Source organism: Mauremys mutica, chromosome 7 (assembly GCF_020497125.1).
Source record: "Mauremys mutica isolate MM-2020 ecotype Southern chromosome 7, ASM2049712v1, whole genome shotgun sequence".
Taxonomy (NCBI): domain Eukaryota; kingdom Metazoa; phylum Chordata; order Testudines; family Geoemydidae; genus Mauremys; species Mauremys mutica.
Window position 1 is genome coordinate 123,664,781 of NC_059078.1, and position 24,491 is coordinate 123,689,271.

Genomic DNA, 24,491 nt, shown 5'->3' on the forward strand with positions numbered 1-24,491 from the left:
TCAAGAGACTTGAGGTGACCTCTAGAGCTGGTTGGGAATGGGATTTTCCAATTCACTAAGCCTGTGATTCTGAATTTTTTTCCCTATTCTGAACTGGAATGAAAACAAAAAAAATTGAAAATTTCTATGAAACAAAATTCCAATTTTTGTAGTTTAAATAAAATTGAAATAGTTTGCTCCAATTTTGATTTGTTTTATATTATATAATATTATATTATATAAAATAAAAAAATCAAATGAGAAATAGTTCTGAAAAGGAACATCAAAACATTCGGTCCTGAAAAGGTCAAAATGGAAAGATCTTATCAGAACCTTCCATTCCATTTTTTTTTCCAAAAATAAAGTTTTTGGAAAACAGCACATTGCCGTGAAATGTTTCGCTTTTGCTGAATCTGCATTTTCTGACAGAAAACCATTTCATCAGAAAATTTCTGACCAGCTCTGTCACTTCCCTCCGCTGAAATTGAGTTTGTTTGCAGATTGTGACCTGGATTTGGCAATTTGCAGACTGGTCTGATTGTGAAACGGCTTATGATACTTGTAGGTTCTGTAAGAATTACTTGCACTGCCATCATAGTGACTTCGTGCTTGCATATATGTTTGAGACTTTCTTTTTCTGTGCACAGACATCAAGATATTCTTTTTGATCACTGGTCCAGAACCAGTGCTGGGTAAAACTGAGTTATTGGTCCTCTGAGCATTCATTCAGGTCTGCGCTGGCTGGCCATAAATCTGGTGCATCTGTAGAGGGCTCTGGAAGAAGCCTACCAGTTTAACTTCTCTTCTCTGTGCCATGGTGCTCAGCTGATCTGTGAGCATCTGTTGATCCCCCAGGGAAGCACAAATGAACACCCCCAAGCTTCTCAAGGAGCAGGTAGCCCTCTGGTGAGTGGGACAGAGAGTAAGAGAGAGCCATCATGCGGGGAAGGAGAGGAGAGCCCTCCGCCCAAAAGAAACACTAGAAAAATTCACAGAAGTGATAAGAGAAAAGACCATGGCCTTCTCTACACTACAAAATTAAGTCAACCTAAGTTAGGTTGATGTATAGCCACCACAGCAATTACTGCAGTGATTAATGTCCATGCTATGCCCCCTCTGTCAGTGGTGCTTGTCCTCATCAGGAGCGCTTCCACTGACTTAACTTGTGGGGCATAGTGAGACACTGACAGCTGGAGCCTCTGCTCTAGTGCCGACTGCCGGAGCTGTGAGCCCCATGCAGTGAGTTTCGCAGCCAACAGGTGATGTAAGTAATGCAGTGTCTACACAGACTACATTGACCTAAGTGCTACACTCCTTGTGGAGGTGGAGTTTTTAGGTCAATGTGTAGTGGGCAATTTATATCAGCGGGAGCAATGTTGTAGTGTAGACTCTTACAGTTAGATCAGCATAAGCTGCCTTACGTTGACCTAACCCTCTAGTGTAGACCAAGTCTTAGAAAAGGACAGAAGACAGGGAGAGATTAGGGACAGAAGAAAGAAGAGAAGGTGCTAACTGTGGAAGGTACAACACAAAGGTTAATGGATAGTGAGGGAACCCTTCTGCCAACCTATCACAAAGCCTTGTGACAAAACAAGGTTGAAGATCACAAGTATAAGGTGTGTATTTCTAGCTTTAATACAGCGCTACCCAAACTTAAAAGTTTTAAAGCTGCACACACCCTTCAGGAAAAGGAAACCAATTCTATCCTCCTTGTAAACCTAACCTGTTGCTAAAGGTCTGTCTATCTTAATGTATGCATCTTCCCTGCCTCCACCCTGTGAAATACTTTAAATGTCTACACTGTTAACTATGGTTGGCATTTGAGTTAGCATGCACTGAAGTCAGTGGGGCAGTGGAGATATTCTCTCAAATTGTCTGTAAACTCAGGCAGATATTGCTGCGTCAGTTACACTTGGATCAAATTTTGAAGGTTTTGTCTCTTATTGTAAGAGCTAAAGACTGAGGCCTTGGCTGCATTCAAAAGTTGAATCACTTCAACAATGCCAGTATAGTTCAAGTGCTATAGCCACCCTAATGTGGACACAGTTATACTGGGATGAAGGTGCTTTTTACCGGTGTAACTGACTCTTATGGGAGTAAGAGCTAGTCTTAACTACAAAGGCTTTTCCTGTATAGCTGTAAGAGCAAGTCCTCTAGTGGAGATGCAGCTGATACCAGTAAAAGGAGTCCCGACTTTCCCTGTAGGAGCAGTCCTAGCCATTTACTCGTTACAGCAGGAAACATTTTTGCCCCAAGAGGCCAGGCCAAAACAGCCCCCAAAGCTGAGTGGCACAGCAGTGTGGTGTCACCTGGAAGTTGGCACTCAGGGAGACTGCCCTGGTCGCCTATCCCTAGACTTGGTTCTGCCTCCCTGGGCCTGCCTCATGCTTTGAGAAGTGCTGCTCTAATGATTCATGAGTATGAATCTTGAAACTGTCTCTGGCCCCCTAGCGGTGGTTTTTTGACATGGGTTCAGAACTGAATATAGCAAATCCCAGGCCTTGGATCAGTATAATTTCCATTTGCTGCCATCCTCTTGTTTCATATTGTTTTTTAAAATAAAATGTATTTATGTCCAGTGTTTAATGCTCACTTGTTTTTCCCCAAAGATGGGTTCAGGGATTCACAAACAGAAATGTTGGTTTTGTCAATAACAAGACTATCTGCTACCCCTGTGGCAACTACATCGTTTTTGTTGGCATTGAAACAAAGAAGAAGACAGTGCTGAAGTGTAAGAATGGCCACGTTGGAGCCTTTGCAGTGAATGGGAACAGTCAAGTGGTGGCTTTTTCAGACCAGAAGCTAAATCCTGTCATCTATATCTACACTTTTCCAGGACTTGTTAAACAGTCAGAAATAAAAGGTAGTGATGGGGGGTTTCCCTTCCTGGTTCCTATTTCATTAAAATAAATACTAAATAACCATCTTGTGAAGGGCATTTTGGTAAGAATAGAAACCTCTTAAAATAGCATGGCAGAAAGATGTCTAATGACAGGAGAGATGCAGGGAGTACTCTAAAGTTCCCTGGACTGCTTTCAAATAAAGACCCAGATCTGCAGCCCTTTGATCCACTAAAATCCCATTGAATTTGTAAGCGTGGCTAAGAGCTGAATGAGAGGGCAATATTAAGGGCTAATGGTGCATCCGTGGAAGTCAGTGAGACCTTGGCAATGGATTTCAGTGGGAACAGGACTGACCCTGAGTCAGCAGAGCTAGCAGCTTGATTAAAATACCTTGTATTAATATTTGATCTTTTCCTTCTGAATAAGACCATTAAGGAAACACACACAAGGATTTTCTCAGTAGGCAAAGAAGTTCTCATTGTATTTGGGTTTTTTAGGGCATCTGCTTCTGAAGAAGCTGGTTTTTAATGTTGTCCTATCCTGACTAGGAAGACTTCATCTTTCTTACTCCATAGAAAGAACTATTGGTTTTGCCACTTCTTATCCTGTTTTATTACTGGGTATCTTACTCTGGAATACCATACCTTATGGGCTGAGTTAATCACTTAAAGAATGATGTCAGCCTCTCTGTCCGCACAGTGGATTCTTTCAAACTATAGAAATATGAATGGGTCAGCTAAATTCTTTAAAATGCAAACATAGCAAGCAAAGGGCAGCCTTTCTCCAGTTAGAGGAGTGTATTTTGCTTAAACCTTAAGACTAAGAGCCTAAAGACTCTTCCTTAAATTTGGTATGCCAGGCACAGACTCAACCAGTTGATAATCATTTAGGAGTAAAAAACACATATATGTATAGCTTGGTTAACAACAACTAAAGGGGAATATGGCAGTAAATATTTAAGGAGTGCGAACAGCAAAGCAGGAGTGGAGGGTTTTAATGGGATGAAATTAATTAAAAGAAAACATAGGCTGAAGAATGGGAAAAATTTCCTACCAATGAGATTTATTAAACTGGAGCAGTCTCCCAAGGCAAGTGGTGGAAATCTTGTTGTTTGAGACAGCTCAGTTAATGGTCTTGGGGCTAAAGGGTTGGAAGTTAGGAAATTTGGTTTATATTATTGCCCATTCCACAATCTTCCTGTGTGATCTTGAGCAAGTCACCTAACCTCTCTATTCCTCCATTTCCAAATCTGTTGAATGGGGATCTTAGTACTTCTCTACTACAGGGGGTAGCTGGTGAATAAATTAATGTTTGTAAAGCACTTTGAGATCCTTGGAGGGAAAGCACCATAAAAGCACAAAATATTAATAAAACTAGATGGAAAAACCCAGGAGAATGTTACATAGGGGGCAGTCATGTTGGCTTGGATTGCAGGGGTGGGTGGACATAGATATCTGTGAGGACTATTCCATTTCTAGAATAGAACTATACAAGCAGTTTTATATCCTATTTTTGTTTTTGTTTTTTTCCCTTAAAAACCGTAATGAAAATTGTCTTTGTATGGCCAAATCAACGTGAATAATCATGGATGGAGCAAAGCATCAAGCTTGTGGTTGTCCAAAGTGTACCCTAAGGCTGATTAAAATCCTTGCTATTTTCTATTTTAGGGGAGGCTCAGCTGGACTACTCTTTACTTGCATTCAGTTACATGGGTCCTTATCTGGCCACTTACTCTTCAGTCCCAGAATTTGCTCTTTCAATATGGTAAGTATCAGACATGTTCCTTTAATACTGGGTACTTTAGATGAAGGTTTTTGTATTAGCACTCCTTGAGCAGAGCTTCAATTCATTGACTTGCCAAGAGAAACCAGTAAGGCCAAATGATGCCTTAGCTTCCTCCTTCCTCTCTGATCTGCCACTGTATGCAAACATTCTCTGCCTGAATTGACTTGCATTGAGTAGTGTGGAAAACTTCATATAAGATTTATTGTTATTTTGCCATAGTTAATTTCCAGACTATTTTCTTCAAGATTTTACATTTTGATATATTTATAACAGGAAAATAAGCCTTTCCACCACTTAATTATGTGAACAGTCCTGGAAGCTGACTGCAGCAGTAATTGTGAGAGAAAATTGCCTGCTAGCCAGAGCACAGGACTGGTAGCCAGAAATTGCTGAGTTCTAATGCTGATGCTGACTCTCCCAAAGGTCCTAGGCAAGCTGTTTAACAACCCTGCTGAGCTACTCCCTCTGTAAAATGGAGATAATGAATCTTAATTACTTCATGGGGCTTATATGAGGATTCATTAGTTCAAGTTTGTAAAGCAAATTGGGGACATAAAATGCTTTGTAAATGCTACGTACACCTCTACCCCGATATAACACTGTCCTCGGGAGCCAAAAAATCTTACCATGTTATAGATGAAACTGTGTTATATCGAACTTGCTTTGATCTGCCGGAGCGTGCAGCCCCGCCCACTCGGAGTGCTGCTTTACCGCGTTATATCCGAATTTGTGTTATATCAAGTTGCGTTATATCGGGGTAGAGGTGTATTTGTTTTCCCATAAAAAGCCTCAGCATTCCAGTCAAATCCCTGGGAATTCCCAGTTTCTTTCTCTCTTAAAACACCACAACCCTTGTCACAACTTCTAGCTGAGAACAGGAAAGGGGCTTTAAAGCCCCCACCGCTCTTTCATTGTCCTGAGGGTCACAAGTATCCATGCAATCACCTCAGCAGGATCAGCTTTCACAACACTCCCAGTTTTGGAATGAAGAAACCTGGACTAGCACTTGAAGCCAGGCATCTTTCATAGCTGTACAGCACTACATGAGGTGCTTGAGCCACTTGGTCTGATTGTTTGCGGCTTCACTGCCATGAAAAGACACATGGTGAGATTGATTGAGGATAATGAAAATAGATCTCATGGCTTATTTTTTTAAGTTGATCTTCGTGAGCAACTTAAATCCTGCCTCTACCTTTGTTTCTGGAGTGGTTCCACTGGCAGTGGAACCTGCACAGCACAGGGAGGGAGGATCATGGGGCAGGCAGGCAGGCATGCACAAGGAGTGTCTATCCTGTGTACACCTCAGCTCCAAGAGATCCTTGCCTGTACAGGGGCATGTGAAGGGTGAGAAGGCAACTGCCACCTTGAGCGATTGGTCCATCAGCCCTCACAGAGAGAGCGCCGATCACAACACATCATTTGTGTTGTTCTAGCCAGTCCTTCAGCCACACGCAGGCCAGGCTGCCAGTGGCACTGGATACCCGATTGGCATAGAGCATCGCACCCCAGAACCTCTGAGCAATCCGCCAACCTCAGCCTCCCAAGTGGCTGGGATTACAGGCGCACACCACCTCACCCAACCCGCTGCAGTAATAATAAATAATAATAATGATTCCTCTTCTCAGTCCCCAGTGGAGAAGAATAACATTCATCACATACTCTAGCTGTGCGATTCAACTCAGGATTTAGGCCGAAACATGCTTTACAACAGATGAAGCACGCTAACCAGGCAACTGACTCTCTGTCTTGAAGAGCTTACAGTCTAAAAGGCATGAACCATGACCATTCAGAACTGAATTAACATGGTTGGCCCAGTTTATGCCTTGTGTACACTTTAAAAGTTCCACCAGTTTGAAAGATTCTGCCAGTCCAGGAAGATAGGAAATTCCACTGGAAATGGTGGAAGCTTTCAAAGTAATGGAACTTTCTAAGGCCATCTGCTTTAAGTTTATTTAATCAGCAAAGTGACCCCAGAATGAATTTGACCCCCAGCAGCTAGTTGTCACAAAGGGATGACCCACAATTCAAGTCTGAAACAATTTAATAAAAAAAACCAGGATGTTGTTATAATACTAGGCGTTGGTCCTGCTATGAGCTCCACTCAGTGCACCTGTGTGGAGTTCACTGCAGAATCAGGGCCTTTATCTATGCAGTCTGATTACCCAACAGTGTGCATTCTTCCTACTTTGAGTACACAGAAATAATATTTTACGGGGTAAAATAGACCAGAATATGTTTAGTATTTTCTGTGATTTCAATATGATGTTTGTGCAATGTCTATCTGTATTGTAATCCTCAAACTGTTTGCTATGCACAGATAAAAGAGATTATTTTTTTTAAAGTTAGCTCAGGCTTGAAGTATAGGAAGCTTGTGGATAAATGAAAAGCTGCTTTTCATGGGAGACATTTTATCCCTAGATCTTTCTTCTGTTCAAAGCAATGGCTCAGTGCCAGATGCTTTTTCAGACACATGTGCCCTATCGCATCATATCTTAGTAGATTAGCTACTACAAAAGAAGCTTGGCACAGCTTGCTATGTATCAGAACACGCTGACAGATCTTTAGGGAGAGAACTATACTAACATCCTTTTATGCCAGAATTTCACCTTCTAACTTCCTTTAATATTAATGGGAGCTACTGAACATGTGTTAATACTAGTGCATCAAGATAAAATACACCCCTTAAATCATGTTTTGTTTCCCAACACCCATTTTTTTCAGTGTGATATTAATGTTAATTATTTTCTTCCATCCTGATCAATATCTATAAATGAATTTGTCACAAGCTAAACCAGCAGGATTTTACTAAACTCCTATACCAGAGATCAGCAACCTTTGGCCTGCAACCCGCCAGGGCAAGCCCCCTTGCGGGCCAGGCCAGTTTGTTTACCTGCCACGTCCACAGGTTCAGCTGATCATGGCTCCCATTGGCCGCGGTTCACCGCTCCAGGCCAATGGGGACTGTGGGAAGCAGCATGGGCCGAGGGATGTGCTGGCCACTGCTTCCCGCCACCCACATTGGCCTGGGACGGCGAACCGTGGCCAGTGGGTGCTGCAATTGGCCGAACCTGCGGACGTGGCAGGTAAACAAACCAGCCCGACCAGCCAGGGTGCTTATCCTGGTGAGCCATGTGCCAAAGGTTGCCAATACCTGTCGTCCATGTGACTACCATATCCTGTGTGGTGAGTTTACAAATCCCTGTCCTATACAGTAACACCTCCATCCTTAGAGTTTTTTAAGGCCCGGCTTGACAAAGCCCTGGCTGGGATAATTTAGTTTGTGTTGGTCCTGCTTTGAGCAGGGGGTTGGACTAGATGACCTCCTGAGATCTCTTCCAACCCTAATCTTCTATGATTCTATGTACATGCTAGAGTTCTTCTTCACTTCAACCTTAGTCGTACATAAAAAAGCTGAAATTCCAACTCCAAGTTCAAGTGACATGCTTTATCGATATATTTTTAAATTGTAAATGTTAACAAGAAGTTAGTGTCAAATATGTGGTTCAGGAAATGGTGACAGTTCTCCTCCAATGATGCTAAGCAATTCTGAGGATAGCATGTGGAAACACAAATGTTTACCTTTTTACCTACAATAATTATAGGATTTTTTTATCCATACATCTTAAAGCTCTTTTACAGATGCCTGTAGGGATTATGGTCCCTGTTCTATAGATAGGAAGACTGAGGCACAGAGGTGGGTGGAGGGAAGTGACTTGTCCAAGATTACACAAAGAATAAATGACAGAGCTAGGGGTAGAACCCAGGTCTCCTGATTCCCAGCCTAATGCCCTGTCCACAAAACATAGCTGCCTATGATGCACAGCAGCACTTGTTGATGTGTTTGTTTTGCAGTTAGTAGCAATGTCGGTCCTAAACAATATTCATTTTACATATGACTGACTATCCAGCTTCTTTTGTCATTCCTACCAAGAGGAATTAACTTGATTGACAGTTTTTGTCTGTGACAAGGTGCCAGATTCCTGAGAGGAGCAGAGCATCTGCTACTGCCATGGATGTCAATTGGCACTTCTCAGGATTGAGCCTAAATGGTCATTCTTTTGTGGCTTATTTGATACATTTTTTTAAAATTCTCCTTTTTTAAGGGACTGGCAAGAAAATATCCTTTTGTGCAGTAAATCTCAACCAGGTGTGAAAGTGACCTCTATGAGCTTTAACCCCATGAACTGGCACCAGCTTTGTTTGTCCAATGAAAACTCCCTTACTGTCTGGAATATTGAAAGGAATGATCAAGAACATCATCTCAAGTCAAAGTAAGTAACACACCTTCCAGGCTAAAAGAAAACTGTAGAGTTAACTTTATTTTAGTGCCCAGGATCACTGACATATATCAGTTTACAAAGACTATGGATCCAATTAAGATTAACTGACAAGCCTTTAAATCACAACCAATAAGAACTTTAACTGTCTGACTCTTGAGCTGTGTGTGTTGAATTTGTGATACCGTTTCCTAGTGCTCAGGTCTCCAGATTACAGCCATCACTATAGTTGATATGAACAGTCAGGTTTGTCAGCAGTCTTTGGTAAGAGGTCCAGGATTGAATGCACATACTGGACTGTCTTCCCACTCCTGCAGGTGGCTCTGCCCTGTCAGTATTCCTCAGTCCTGTTACGGCAATGTAGGAGAGCTTGCACCTCTGCTCTTGCATGTTTGGACAGAGTTTCTTGCCTGCAAAGATCATTTAGTGAAGTGGAATGTGTGTATTTTAAAGTAGAAGATGTGGTCACAGACTGGTCTGCAAAAAAACAACAACCCATGTTGGGTCCAATGCTTGTTCTCCATGTGACTACCATATCCTGTGTGGTGAGTTTACAAATCCAAAGGTGATTTTTCTAATGCTCAGTGTAATTTGCCCAGCACTGCAGACTCAGGGCTTGTCTACAGTTACTTGTTTTGCTGCTTTAACTGTGTGTGTGTGTGTGTGTGTGTGTGTGAGAAAACAGCAAACCATGTCTAGCGTGGATGTATAAAAGTGCTTATACTAGTATAGCTTATTCCAGTTGAAAACTTAAATAAGCTATACTGATATAAGGTACATTATATCATTATAACTGTCTACACTAGGGCTTTTACCAGCATGACTATGTCAGCAAAACGTGACACCTCCCACAGACACAGTTATGCTGGTAAAATGTGTAAGTGTAGACCAGCCTTTAATGTGGGATCTGAAAATCAAGCTGGATTCTTTTTGCTTTTTACCACTATAAAGTTTACTCAGGAAGATAATATTTATTTTTCTCTCTCTTCACTCCAGTCAGCAGGAACTGAAATTTGGTTGAAGGATTATTATTTATTTATACATTTTTACATAAAATGTCATTGTCATAAATCAGCATATTCCCCAAACTACTGCATACTCACCATCCCTTATACATTTTAATAGGTACTCTGGTATCTGATTGGTGATCATACACAAAAGACACTTTCTGAATGCCATTCAGAATGCAATAGGAGAATAATATTTAGAGCATTTTTTCATCTTTAAAGCACTTTTCAAACATTAGCAATAAATCTTCACAACTCCCTGCTAGAAGGGTAATTATTAACCCCAATGCATAGATGGGGAAAACTCAGGGCCGGTGCAACCATTTAGGCAGCCTAGGCAGTCACCTAGGGCGCTAGGATTTGGGGGGCGGCATTTTCTTCGGCAGCGACCGTGGCAGCTGGATCTTTGGCCGCCCCGGTCGCCGCTAGCATTTAGGCGGAGGGAGCTGGGGCAGGAGAGCGCGGGGAGGGCCGCCTGCAGCAAGTAAGGGGGGGCGGCGGCACACAGGGGAACTCCCCGCCCCAGCTCACCCTTGCCCCACCTCCTACCCGAGCACACCGTGGCTGCTTCACTTCTCCCGTCTCCCAGGCTTGCCGCGCCTAAGCTGATTGACGCCGCAAGCCTGGGAGGCGGGAGAAGTGAAGCAGCCACGGCCTGCTCGAGGAAGAGGAGGAGCAGGGGTGAGCTAGGGCGGGGGGGTGTGCCTCAGGGTGGAGGGTGGGGAGCTGCCGCAAGGGGGACACCCCAGGGCGGAGGCGGGGAGCTGCCTCAGGGCGGAGCCGTGGGGCGGGGGAGGGCGCAAGGTGGAAGTTTCGCCTAGGGCGTGAAACATCCTTGCACCAGCCCTGGGAAAACTGAGACCCAGGATATGACTATACTGAAATAAAAAACCTGCAGCAGCAAGTCTCAGGGCCCAGTTCAACTGACAGTGGGCCTAAACATAGCAGTGTAGATGCTCGGCTGAAGCCCAGACTCTCAGACCCTCCGCACTCACAGGATTTCAAAGCCCAGGCTCTAGCCCGTGTCCATACTCCTGCACTGCTATTTTTATCCCTGCAGCCCAAGCACTATGACCCTGAGTCAGTTGACCTGGGCTCTGAGACTTGGGGCTTGTCTACACTGCAAAGTTGTCGACAAAACTTTTGTCTTTCACGAGTACTTAAAAAAGGCTCCACCGGGAAAGACAAGTTTTGCTGACACAAGTGGCAGTGTGAATGCGGCTTTGTCGGCAGGAGCTCTCTCCTGCCGACAAAGCTAACGCCACTCGCGGGGCTGGAAGTAGTTTGTCAGCACTTTTGCTGACCAAGTACCGAAAAAGAGCATTCACACACGCTGACTTTTAGCGACAAGGCTGTGTCGACATAGCCTTGTTGCTAAAAGCTGCATGGCGTAGACAAGCCCTTGCTGTCTCTGGTCTTTCATTGCAGTGTAGACATATCCCCAGAGTGTTTAAGTTACTTGCCCAAGACAAAAAGGAATCAGTGTAGACCAAGCCTATTATTCTTTATTGCAACAGTATCTACCATGTAAACTGGTGGTTTAAATCAGTCTTTCATCATTTGTATTAGAACTTCAACAAAAAGTCAGAGTCTCCAGGTTTTGAAAACGTACTTCCCAGCTCTGTATTATTGTTTATTTTCTGTAAATGCTTCCTCAGCTCATGTGCTATTTCTCTTCCTTTTTGCAGGCCTGTCAGACTCCCTGCCGAAGATGGGTCTCCAATGTGTAAACTGGATGTCTTTTTTTCACATCCTGGAATCCAAGACCTCTACTATGGTCCTGTGCTGCCAATTTCAGCCATTGCTGGGCTGGCAGGGGATGAAGCAGAGACATTTAGGGTAATTACAACTCTGCATCTAACTGCTATTATAAAATGTGATGATTATAATGATACTGACAGATATGAACAAAATTCATAATTGAAAGCCTGTTAAACTTGCCCAGTCTAGGAAAGGGGTATATTCTGTCAGCAATGTTTGTGAAACCCATATTAGCATTAGAATTATAATCATGGGGATGGCTCACTATTTTATGCGTCAGGTTTGAAATTCCTAGAATCCCAGACAATTTCACCTCAGGGCTGGCATAGCCCAATTTAACTTTCCAAGGTAAATTAACAAAGTACCTTGTAGTTCTTCTTCAAGTGGCCTCTGTGTATTCCTATTTGCGGAATATAGTGTGTCTGGTGTCAAGCTACCAAATTTTTCTAGCAAGCTGTGGCCATTGGGGCCATTCACCCCACTCTTGCAGAAGATTTCAGGGGTATAAAAGGGGAATGGGGGGTAGGGGTCTTCACACACTTCAATTCCATTGTGACCACAGAAGGTGCAGAGTGGTTGAATCACACACACTGTCCTCAACGCTTTCCTCATTGATGTCTTGTAATTTTGCCCTTTGGGGCTACTTTCTTTCTAGTTAGTTAAGTTAGCAAATTGTTAGCAAAGGCTGCCTTCAGTCAAAAGAATAAAGAAGAAATGGTGCCTTTTGGGCACTGGTGTCCTCCGGAAATGCTGCAAGTGTGGGAGGGTCTCACATACACCTACTGATGGGGGAGGCTCCTCAGGCCAAGTCGATTACATCTGTTAATGTGTAAGTCCAGCATTGACTTGGACATCCGCTAGCCTATGGCACTGTGCAAAAGATTTGTGCTCTCCAAGGAATTCCCTTCTCACCTCCCTTACCATCTACAGTAATGTTTACTGATGGTAGACTGCAATGGTCACCTTGTTCTCCAGCCTTTTGGAGCCTCCAGGCTCTGCTGGAGATAAAAGCTTCCACATAGGCTTCTGGAGTAGAAAGTGATTTGTCTAGCCTGTAAGATTTTTCTCCCATTGATCAAGACCAGAAATTCATCTGCAGAAAAGTGCAAATGTCTCACTTTGACAAATACTAAGGAATTTTTTCCTCTCTACTACCTCCGTATGCTCATTCAATCAATAAGGACATGTTCTAATTTAAATCTGTGTGAAGCCGGTCCGGTCTGGCACAGCGTACTGGCTCTTGGTGGTACACCGTACTGGACTGAACTGGCTTACTTTCACCTCTGCCTGTATCACAGTCTGTGTGAGGGTTTTCAGTTGAATTCAAAGGGAGCAGGAGCATGCCCTCAAGGAAACATTCAACAGACAGGATTCAACAGAAAGGAAGATTTATATCCTTTGTCATTAGGTCTGAATTAGATGAAAGGATGGGCTTAATATTTATATTTATGGACAACCACTTGCTCCAACTATGCTTCAAAATATGTTGTTGTGGCTGGAGTTGTAACCAAGTGTTGCCAAAAAGGGGCAGCCGCATGAAGTTTTTAACCCTCTCTCTTCTTGCACAAGGAGGTATTTTCTGTTTCAGTATCGCTTATAGCTAAGCCCTGAGTTTTCTGCAGTTGCTCAGACTTTGTATCCAAACATGACTCGTCTTTGTCACCATGCACTGTTAGATGCCATCAGCTTTCCACAAAACATTTCATGTCCAGGGTTCTGGGCTTTTCCTCTAGAGAGTGCCATTTAAAGGAACAGAGCTTTAGGAAGCTTATGAATGATTGTACAATTTCAGAACACAAACAGCAAATGGGAGTGCTTCCTGTGACTCCCTTGTCCTGGGTATACATGGGATGGTCCCATTCTGGAATTAGAACTCTGTGCCTATTATGTATGTTGAGTCATGACAATGATTAGAAATGGACTTTATAACCGATGCTGACCTGGACTTGCATAGGAAGCCTCTGAGTCAGAGTAAGGCACCTACTATCTTGCATAAAATATGTAAAAATACCTGTCTGACATCTATGTTGGAATGATATAATGACCATTTCATTATAGAATCACTAGCATACTACTAGAGTTTATTATTATTATTTGATTTATAAAATAAATGAGTCCATTGTATTTCTGAAACATCTTTCCTCAAAATGCTTCATAGAGAATAATGGATTGATTGACAACACACCTCTGAGATAGATAAATATCCCATTTTAGAGAGAGAGAGAGAGAGAGACTTAACCAAAATCAGATAGTGAGTCTCTGGCAGATCTTAGAAATAAAACCTAGATACTTCTGACGCTCAGTCCTGTGTTGTCCGCAAAAGAGCATCCATCTTTCCTCTTCCTGTACCTTTTGCAAGACTCTAGGTGTTTTGTAGAATTACAAACTATGCACATTACCTCATCCCCCACTAAAATGAAGCTACTTTTGGAGTGGGATGTGATTGCTATTATGGTCTCACAGCAGTTTCACATCAGAGTTTTGGACAAGAAGTGAAGAGTGATACCTTTCTACTGTTGAAAAAACATTTGAATTTAGCTAGGCAGGTAATCATTGACCAGTGTGGAATTAGGCAAGGACCACAGGATTAACACTTCCTACTCTCCATTGAATCTAGAGATGAAAAAGATCTCTTAGATCATCCTCTCCATCTCTCTACCAACATAGGATTATTCTCTATTTTAGATTTGCTAGTGTTTTGTGAAGATCAAGTGTCAAGCAATACGGTTTTTGCAATTTCTTTGGAGGGTTTATCTCACAGGTAATATATGTCACTGCCAGGAAGCTTCTCCTACTATTCACTTTAAATTTGCTTTCTTTATTTGCAATTAGCTATAATCCGTTTTATTCTATTCAATACTTTTGCTCCCTTCATGCTTACACGTTTCAAATTCTTGTAGACTTATTGGGTCTGATTCTCCATTGCATTACCTGGACTGCAGGATTCAAGCTACTATCCCTCATTTAATCACCACTTAGCCAAGCTATTAATATTTAATTATTTTAATATTACCTCTTAAATCAGTCCACCTAATGGTCTTTGTTGCTTTTCACTGAATTCACTTCAAATTAGCAATACCCATTCTTGTATGGCCCCACTAACATAGTATGTGAGTGCCTCAGAATCTTTAACACTCTTCTAATGTAGGGAAATACTATTATCCCCATGTTATAGATCGGGAGCTTAGGCACAGAGAAGTTAGGTGACTTGCCCAAGATCTCACAGGAAATCTGTCAGAGATGTGCCCAGAACTGATTTGCAAATGACACAAAGACTGATAAAATGGTAAATAATGATGAGCACAGGGCAGTCTAACAGAACGGTCTGGATGGCTTGGTGAGCTGTGCCCATGAAAACAAAATACATATTAATACTGCCAAGGGCAAGAACATACATATAGGTATAAAAATGTAGACTGTATCCTGGAAAGCAGTGACTCTGAAGAGGATGTAGGCCTCATAGTGGACAAACATCTCGACATGAGCACCCGGGGCAATGGGGTGGCTAAAAGGGCTATGCAATCCTTAGATGTGTAAACAGGATAGTAGTGAGTAGGGGTAGAAAGGTGATTTTAGTTCCATAGACAGCATTGGTGAGGCTGATACGAGAATACTGCATCCTGTTCTGGTGCCCACATTTTAAAAAGAGTGTTGAAAAATTGGAGAGGGTGCAGAAAAGAGCCACAAAAATAATTCAAGGGCTGGAGAAAATGCCTTATAGTGAGAAACTTAAAGAGCAAAGTCAGGTTAGTTTATCAAAAAGAAGCCAAAGCGGGGGGGCATGACTTGAGTACAGAGAATAAATACTTTCATAGGGAGAAGATACCAGATACTAAAGGACTCTTCATTCTAATAGAGAAAGGCATAACAAGAACCAACAGATGGAAATTAAAGCCAGACAAATTCCAATTAGAAATAAAGGACAATGTTTTAACAGTGACGGTGATTAACCATTGGAACAAGCTACCAAGGGAAGTGGTGGAGTCTCCCTCTCTTGATGTCTTAAAATCTAGACTGGACCCTTTCTGGAAAATATGCTTTAGTCAAATGCAAGTTAATGGGCTCAACGAAGAAGTCAGTGGGTGAAATTCTCTGGCCTGCATTATACAGAATGTCACACTAGATGATCTAATGGTACCTCCTGGACTTAAAATCTCAGAATCTCCATATTTATGTATACAAACATTTGCCACTTTTAACTGAAGCTTGCTGATTTTTATATTGAAGCCTAAAGATGACATCCAGCCTTCAGTCCACCCTACTGTCCACTGCTGGAGTGCAACGTCTGACCTGTATATGGGCTGTGAAGAGGGACATTTTTTGGCAATCAATGCTGAAACACTCAAAGCTTCTCTTCTTTATTACAAACCTGCACAAGACGCTAAAGGTAACAAAGAGCTGCACTGAGGGTTTGTGTAGCAATTCCACGTATCTCTTTGTATGTGGTTTCTTCCCTTTTCCATTGGCCACAATATCTTTTTCCTCTGGCAAAAATATACAAATGCTTCAATGTTGTTTGGTCTTAAAAATGAACAATAATGCTAGTATTGCAGATCTCATTAACAACTCTGTAGAACTGATGTAAAAGCATTAGTAGGCCAGACATATACTGCCTTATATTATTATTGTTTATTAATGTATTGAGCACGAACAACATGTTTGATGTTGCACAAAACCTAGGGCGTGCCTTCACTAGAAAATTGGGTTGTGTTAGAACATGCTAACTAACATGATACTTAACACTACTTTGCAGTCAGTGTAGACAGGGAAAACTGTGTTTAATGTCATGCCAACTGTTCATGTTAACCCTGTAGTTACAGACATGGAAAACATGTCAGTCATTGTCTACACGTACTGCTGAGTTGTGTTTAGCATTATGTTAGTTAAAATGATTCTTCAAGGTCCTGTTCTAATGCTGCACTGAGTATTCCTGGCTTCCCAAAGTGTTGTACCTCACTTAACATGTGGTGATTAATCCAGATATGGAGGGTTATCATTTTGGGCTTTTTTTAACAAGTGTTGTGTTAATCCCTTGGCTGTGATCTGATTATTTATTGTCACAAGTCAAGCCAGGTAAGTATGTGGTGTTCTGGGGGGAGGGATAGCTCAGTGGTTTGAGCATTGGCCTGCTAAACCCAGGGTTGTGAGTTCAATCCTTGAGGGGGCCACTTAGGGATCTGGGGCAAAAATTGGTCCTGCTAGTGAAGGCAGGGGGCTGGACTTAATGACTTTTCAAGGTCCCTTCCAGTTCTAGGAGATTGGTTTATCTCCAATTATTACCTTTGTTACCTAAGAAAAGTTTGGGATTTGTCAATTCAGTAGGTTGCACCTTCCAGTGTTTCAGTTGGCCACAGTGTTCTTCTTTGCTTCCTGTTCTAAACTATTGTGCAGTGGTGTTGTCTGCTCTTAGGCCCCAGTTCACAAAGTACTTAAGCACATGCTTAACTTAAAGTATGTGCTTAAGACCTTTCTCCTTAGCAAATCACTTGATTACTTGCTCAACTTTAAGCACATGCTGAAGTCCCATTGAATAAAAAAAACCCATTAAGCACATGTTGAATCAGTCCCTTTAACAGCTGCCACATTTCACCTGAACATTTTGGAGTAGATGAAGTTCCTGTATCATAGATTAATCAAATAAGAGAACCTAAGTAAATAATAATAACACTTTGTATTAGCGTATATACTGATTTCCATCTATAGATCTCAAAATGGTAGGCAGAGACCTGTCAGGGATGGTCTAGGCTCTAGATAATACTTAGTCCTGCCTCACTGAAGGGACTGGACTAGATGACCTGTCAAGGTCTCTTCCAATCATATATTTCTATGATTGTTATTCCCATTTTACTGATGGGGTAACTGAGCCACAGAAACATTGCGACTTGCCCACAGATGAATTAATTGGCAGAGACAGGAAAAGAACCCAGGTCTCCTGATGCCTAGCTCTGTGTTCAGTAGACTAGACTACAGCTAGCCCTCAATGCAACATTCACGTATTGGGTACATGTACTATAGTTCACACTTTAATTTGTTTCTTTTTCTTTATGCAGAACGAAGGCGAACAAAATTTCGTTCCTTTCCACTTCTTTGTGACGATAGTTTGAAAAAGGAAGGTATTCACTTGTTTAAATGAAGTTGTTTGGTTTTTTTAAGGCCGCACCAGTGGCTGCTGGGAGTCATAATACATGTCAGTACAACTCCATCCTAGGTAGAGCATTGGCTAGAAGGATACTGATGTTCAGTGGCCCGTTAGAGACAATTTAATGGCATGAGGTCAGGTATCTAAATCACAAAAATTATCAACCCGATTGGTGCTAATGGAAAGCCATTTTGACAGCCTCAACAGAGACAATGAAACTGGACTTATTTGTTTTGTGTTAATTCTAAATTACACTGATGTAAGATCAGATTCAGGCCCCTACATTTTGTTTAGAACCACTGGAAATGATTTGTTGTTTATATAGCACTAACTTTGTACGAGAGACACTTTCTCAATTACTATTGGAAACAAAAAAAAATCTGTTTCGTCTTGGTGACTGTTTAGTGGCCTATGCAAAATAAATTAATAATCTCAGTTTGTAGTGGACATATGTCCACATCACAAAGCCACAACCACAGCTGACACTAATTGGCCTTCTCCTTGCTAGACTGAGCTACTTCCTCACCCATAAATGTAATCCCTCTCAAATCAAGGTTGAGGCACATCGCTGGGGAGTGTGGAGGTAACTAGCCCTGTGACTACCTGTGCTATTTTTTTCAGCCTCCTAGGTTGTCAGTCTCTCATATTTCCCAAGGAGTACATTCAATGAGATATTTAAGAGCTAAGCCATTTTCAAAAACATTATTTTATGTTTTTGCTTTTGCAGAAGACAAACGGAGAACACAAAAACCTGTTCTTCTTGCCATGGCATATCATAAGGATGGACTATATGCAGCTGGAAGTGTAAGGCATCCCTCATTCCTTGAACCAGGCCTATTGTGTGAAAACCCAAACCGAAGCATATTTGAGTGAAATGCCCTCACAGAACCCCTAGCAGGGGCAGAAGTGAGAAGAAGCAAAGAGCTGTAGATCTAGGAAATGTCTCTCTAGTGCTGTACATACTTTTCTGTTTAAGATTTGGGACAACAAATCTGGAGGGGAAGAATCCTTTTTTTCATAGTCTAACAAGCAAATCGTGAGTAAGCGCCAAGTGTTTAACAACAATAGGCAGCAAACAAAGAGCTTTTCATTGGAGAATTCGTAAAGGATTGTAAAGAGATGGGAGAGAATTAGAATGGACGTAGAATGGAAGAGGAGAAAGAGAATTTCCAAGATAACTGCCCAGCTGTGTTGTGCCCAGAAGTCCACTCTACCATTATGTATGATATAACTTAACACCACGTCTTGGTTATGCTTTAACAAAAACCCAGTAGGCAAAATTCAGCTTGTGTTACTCCTATGCGATCTTAGTGAAATCAAATGGGGATACTACGTATAACCAATAACGGAATCTGAGCCATTGCAATTAAACTTGAATTATTTTTAAGTCTAGATTTTTAGGAAACGTTTTAGATTCTCTTCATGTCTGGCATCGTGCAGTATTTCAGTCTAGGTGGCCCATACACAGGGACAAGATAAAGATTAATAAGCCCAACAATGACAGGAATCAGTGGAATCATCTTGGCTGTTCCCACAGGGTTTCTTAGATATTTACACAGTGCAGTTTTGCTGTAACTGGTTAGGATAAGTGGTCTAGACCTGATTTGCATTTATCTTTTCTGTTTAGGATGGTATTGTGCACTTTTACCAAATCAAAGGCACACACTATCAGATGGATGATTCCTTTGATGTATCAGAACCCATAACCAGCCTCGTTTTCTCCCCTGACTACAACACATTACTAGTCGAAACAGACAAGGTACAGTATTATGTAATGAGGTGCCCATGTCAGGTGACATCTGCTACTACATAATACTTTTAGTGTCACTGGGCTAAATTCATCCCTAATGTAACCCCACTAAAGTCAGTGGCATTACACCAGAGGTGAATTTGGCCCAGTGTCCGGTGTGTGTGTGTGTGCGCGCGTGTGAGAAGCACAGACCAATTGACTTCTGAAGATGGTGGATTGTACCGTATAATTTTTACCTGACTCTTATGTATGATTATGTGACTTACTGGTCAGCACAGAAGTATTGAAGCCAATGGGACCACTTGAACCATGTACATAAATCTGCAGAATTGAGGTCTAAGGGAATAATTCAATTCCCTCAGAAAAGGAAAATTTAAATTCTCTCTTATCATAGAACATCAGGGGTTGAAGGGAACTTAGGAAGTTATTTAGTCCAACCCCCTGCTTAAAGCAGGACCAATCCCCAAATAGATTTTTACCCCAGTTCCCTAAATGGCCCCCTCAAGGATTGAACTCACAGCTGTGGGTTTAGCAAGCCAATGCTCAAACCACTGAGCTATCCCTCCCCCCAGAAGTCATCTTTTCCAGTCCTTGTATCATTTTAGTTGGCTTTTTTTAATTCTACAAAAGTTTTAATATTTTTAATGTGAAAACCATAATAGTACAGAAGAGAGAAAAATAATATCCTGAGTAAGAGGATGGAGCAACTCAGTGATTTGAGCATTGGCCTGCTAAACCCACAGCTGTGAGTTCAATCCTTGAGGGGGCCATTTAGGGATCTGGGGCCAAAATCAGTGCTTGGTCCTGCTAGTGAAGGCAGGGGGCTGGACCTCAATGACCTTTCCGGGTTCCTTCCAGTTCTATGAGGATAGGTATATCTCCATATATATTTCTGGGTTCTGTTCCTAGCACTGGCACAGTGACCATGATCATTCACTTGTCCTCTCTAGGCCTGAGTTTCCCCTTCTGTAAAATGAATTAATATTACATCTCTATCTCACAGAGGTAATGTGAGGATTAATTAATAAATGTTTCCCAAATGCCTTGCGCTATTCAGATATAAACCTTTTTGAGGCCATATTATTTTGTTTTAAAATATTTTATTGGTTCTTGAAATAAATTAAAAAATAGAGTTTGCTTTAATTTTATTTCAGTCATTTTCTGAAATTGTCCGCTAACTCTGGGGGAACTAAATTGATTTACATCAGCTGAGTCTTTTCCCTCAATTCAGAGACATCTGTAAAAGTTTAAAGAGCAAAGTTCAGAAAGATGGGTGGTTTTGTTGGTGTAGCTGAGGACTTTTACTGAATGCTTTGTAGCCAAATGATGGATTATCATTTGTATTTGTCAGGGATCAGTCTATGTTTATCAACCTTCTCAGAATGAGGAAGTCATCAAACTCTTGGATGCTTGCAATGATCATTTCCTGTCAGCTGATTTTCTTACTCCAGGGAACAAGTATTGTGTGGTAATGAACTCTCTCCTTTGTTATGCATAATAGTGGTTATCCTCAGCTAGGAATAATAGGTAACCAAAATATTGCTATGGCAACCTACATAGCATAGAAACAGATGTGTTGCAGAGACCAGGGCTCATATTCTGATATCAGTTACATCAGTGTAGATTCAGAATAACTCTATTAAAGTGAGTGGCATTATTCCAAGTCTAGGTTAGTGTAACTGAGAACAGACTCTTGCCTTGCGTTCTTTGACGAAACATGGTTAAGCCACAGATTGCTCAATTTTAATATGGACTCCTGTTGATTCACTATGTGGCCTCGGAAAAGTAACTCTGTATGGGCCAAGTTCATAACACTGCTGGAGATGGGCTCAGTACAGAGAATGGAAGTTGAAGGAGGTGGCTTTCTAGCATCCTAGCCACCACATCTGTGCTGGGACTCCCACTGGCCTCTTCAGCCCTCAGTGCAAGTTAGAACAGCCTGAGAGTGTCTATCCGGTGCCCAGCTATCCACAGCCCCCATGGGCCTTTTCCACAGCTAGGGCATAGCAGTGCCATGACCATGCCTCGCTCATCATGAAAACACCCTGACATTCCCCATGTGCCAGGGACTTTTCCAGGAGATAGTGTAGAGCCAGCTACACTGATTCTTTACCTGCCAGGGAAGTCCCTGGAGAGCCAGAATAAAGGACCCTTGATGTGCTGCTGAATCAGTTGTGTAAATCTCCTCATTTTTAGCAGAGAGATGATAATCCTTACCTGCCTTTTAGGGGAATTATGAGCGTTAATTCATTCATATTTGTACTGTACTCTGAAGATTTAAATCATTAGATTCAAGGTGCTGAGCACTTTTATGACATAAATCTCTTATTTTCCAAAGACCAAGTCCTCTTTTTCAGACACGTTTACAGGGGAAAATTGTGAGCATTTTTCTACACTGCTGGCTGAATGGTGGAGGTGGAAGTGCTAGTGTAGATCAAGCACATATGTTACCAGTGTATCCTCTAATCCTGCTCAGAGCACCATCACTGGAGCTGCACTGGTGCAAAAATGCTTACAAATTTTCCCAGTATAGCTGCACCCCTAAAGGAACGTGACTAAGAGCATTGTGTGTGACACTGCTGTGATCGTTCAGAACTAAACCAGCCTCTTTTTACCTGCTATGCCCAGTCATCAGCCTGGTTAATTTTCCATAGAAAGCTACTGCCCACTAACCTTCCTGTCCATTTTTTCTGCTCTAATCAGTCTCTTCTTCTTCAACAGTCTATAGCAATTTCAGGGGAAGTGCATGTTTGGCTGCTGGAGGATGGAACTTTAATAAGCAAGCTCTGCCTGAATACACAGGTACAGATTTTGGAAATTTAGGTTTAACATTTTTTTTAGTCATCAAATAAAAAAAAAATGAGAATAGGTTTTTGCAAAATATGCCTTAGATTTACCATTTTAATAGTGGTGAAAACTTGTTTCTGAAAAGCCCAGTGGATCATAAAGATCTCCTGGATACAGGGATCTCATACCCAGGTCCCACAACTACAAAGATGGCCAAATTTTATATATGGTTTAAAGAAAATAATTTCTAAAACATTGGTTGTGGTGGTACCTCAATACCTTTCAGTCACTTCTCCCAATTCAGCTCTGTGCTCCCAGGATCCTCCATAGCAAAAAACCTGAAGTCCCTTCAGGTTTAGTTTAGTCTAATGCAATGAGTACTAGACTGAAATTCAGGAGATTTTGGTTCTATTTCTTGCTCTGCCACTGTCCTGCTGGATGACCTTGCCCAAGTCACTTCACCACTCTGTGCCATAATTTCCCCATCTGTAAAATATGGGGACTTTATGGACTGTGCTGACTTATACCAGCAGAGGAATGGCTAGTGCATTTCACTTGACTCCAGCTGGATGTTTTACAAAATATCTGAAAACTGAAAACCATTCATCAGCAGTATTCTAGCCTTGTCCACCATTCAGCTGAACTGTTCCATGAAAGTCTTTACCAAGTAGGCCACTGGAAAGAAAATAGTAAAATTTTTCTTATTTTAGTTAAGATAATCCTGAAAGGTTATTAATAATAAAGGCTTCATATTTGCTTTGAGACAAAAGCCTTTGCACATGGTCTTTAGTGATCAGGATCTTAATAATTCTCATGCAGAGAAAAACACTTTCTGTGCATGAAGAAACCTCTGTGGATTTCATGACACTTTAAAAGGCGTTTTTGTTAACCAAAAGAAATGCTGTTCTTTGCAAAGAATAACCAAAATTCTTGCTGATAACCAAAGAATGATAACATTTAGTGTTGAATTCAGACCTTTGTTTCGTGCTTGATATTATGCTTTCTGGCAGAGAGACCAAAAAATTCCAGTCCCACTTTATTAGACTCTCAAGATTGTAATTGCCTTTAACTTCGTTAAAATACAAAACAGTGATATTTACATTTGAACAATGGTTATTTTGACTCTTTTGAAACCACCAAACCAGCCAACCAACTTTACCATTCATCTTTAATTTAAAAATGTTGAATCAACTAATTTGATCCAAAGACCCTCTAGGTAGGGACCCTGCCTTCATTTTCAGTCTGAGAAGCATATTTACAGAGTGGGTGCTACTGAAAATAAGTACCACTAATAATAACAATTAATTAATTAACGTTCTTGTAGAGATGCCAAAATCTCAAGCCGGTGGTCTATTAGAAACATGCCCAAAACATCCCTTACTGACAAGATCCGTGGACCTTACACATGCCTATCACAACACGTGGTGTACCTCATCCAGTGCACTAAGTGGCCCTATAACAATTATCCAGGTGAAACCAGATAATCTCTATGCTCGCAAATGAACTCATACAGGAAAATGATAAAAGACAAGAACACCACATCACCTATGGGTGACCACTTTTCACAAAGCGATCACTCTATATCTGACTTTAGAGTCCTCATCCTCAAAGAAAAACTGCATAATACTTTCAAAAGCTGGGCCTGGGAGCCTAAATTCATTACTGTGCTAGACACCAGAAATAGAACCTAGAAGTCCCATGTTCCAAACATTGGAAAACACTTCCTTTCCTTTAAACACAACTGTGTATGTTAGATTTGTTCTGAATTTCTTTTTGAATAATTCCATTTTACATTGCTCTTTTTAAAGGCTGCTATATAGCACCATAATTTTGCATGGGTTTCGGGTTAAAAATATCAGACAAGTCAGGTTGCAAATCATATAAGTTCATGTATAATGTTTATCATAGAAGATAATACTGTGACACTATAATCAACCAGTCCAACTTTTCTTTTTGATAGCTATGTTTATTATTTTTACTTGTGTAGTTCTCTCCTGATATTTAATTTAAACTAAGCCTGTAGCGTCTTTGCCCCAACAGTCCTTGACTCTTGCAAAGGGTCTGATGGTTTGATTGTACTCAGAAACTAGGGTGACCAGACAGCAAGTGTGAAAAATCGTGACTGGGGTGGGGGTAATAGGCGCCTATGGAAGAAAAAGCCCC

The 24,491-nt window shown here is 41.4% G+C and overlaps 1 protein-coding gene across 3 annotated transcripts in view; it reads left to right on the forward strand.

The window, feature by feature from the left end:
- Positions 1–24,491, forward strand: part of CFAP43 (cilia and flagella associated protein 43) — an 84,953-nt gene that overhangs the window by 5,690 nt on the left and 54,772 nt on the right. For 2 of the 3 annotated variants that reach the window (XM_045023861.1, XM_045023862.1), the window contains exons 2-11: positions 2,589–2,842; positions 4,490–4,586; positions 8,711–8,878; positions 11,580–11,730; positions 15,880–16,039; positions 17,703–17,765; positions 18,519–18,595; positions 19,419–19,550; positions 20,893–21,009; positions 22,263–22,343. In XM_045023861.1, the coding sequence (XP_044879796.1) occupies positions 2,589–2,842; positions 4,490–4,586; positions 8,711–8,878; positions 11,580–11,730; positions 15,880–16,039; positions 17,703–17,765; positions 18,519–18,595; positions 19,419–19,550; positions 20,893–21,009; positions 22,263–22,343 (1,300 nt within the window). The remainder of the gene's footprint in view (positions 1–2,588; positions 2,843–4,489; positions 4,587–8,710; positions 8,879–11,579; positions 11,731–15,879; positions 16,040–17,702; positions 17,766–18,518; positions 18,596–19,418; positions 19,551–20,892; positions 21,010–22,262; positions 22,344–24,491) is intronic. The other variant, XM_045023863.1, reaches the window with a different exon arrangement.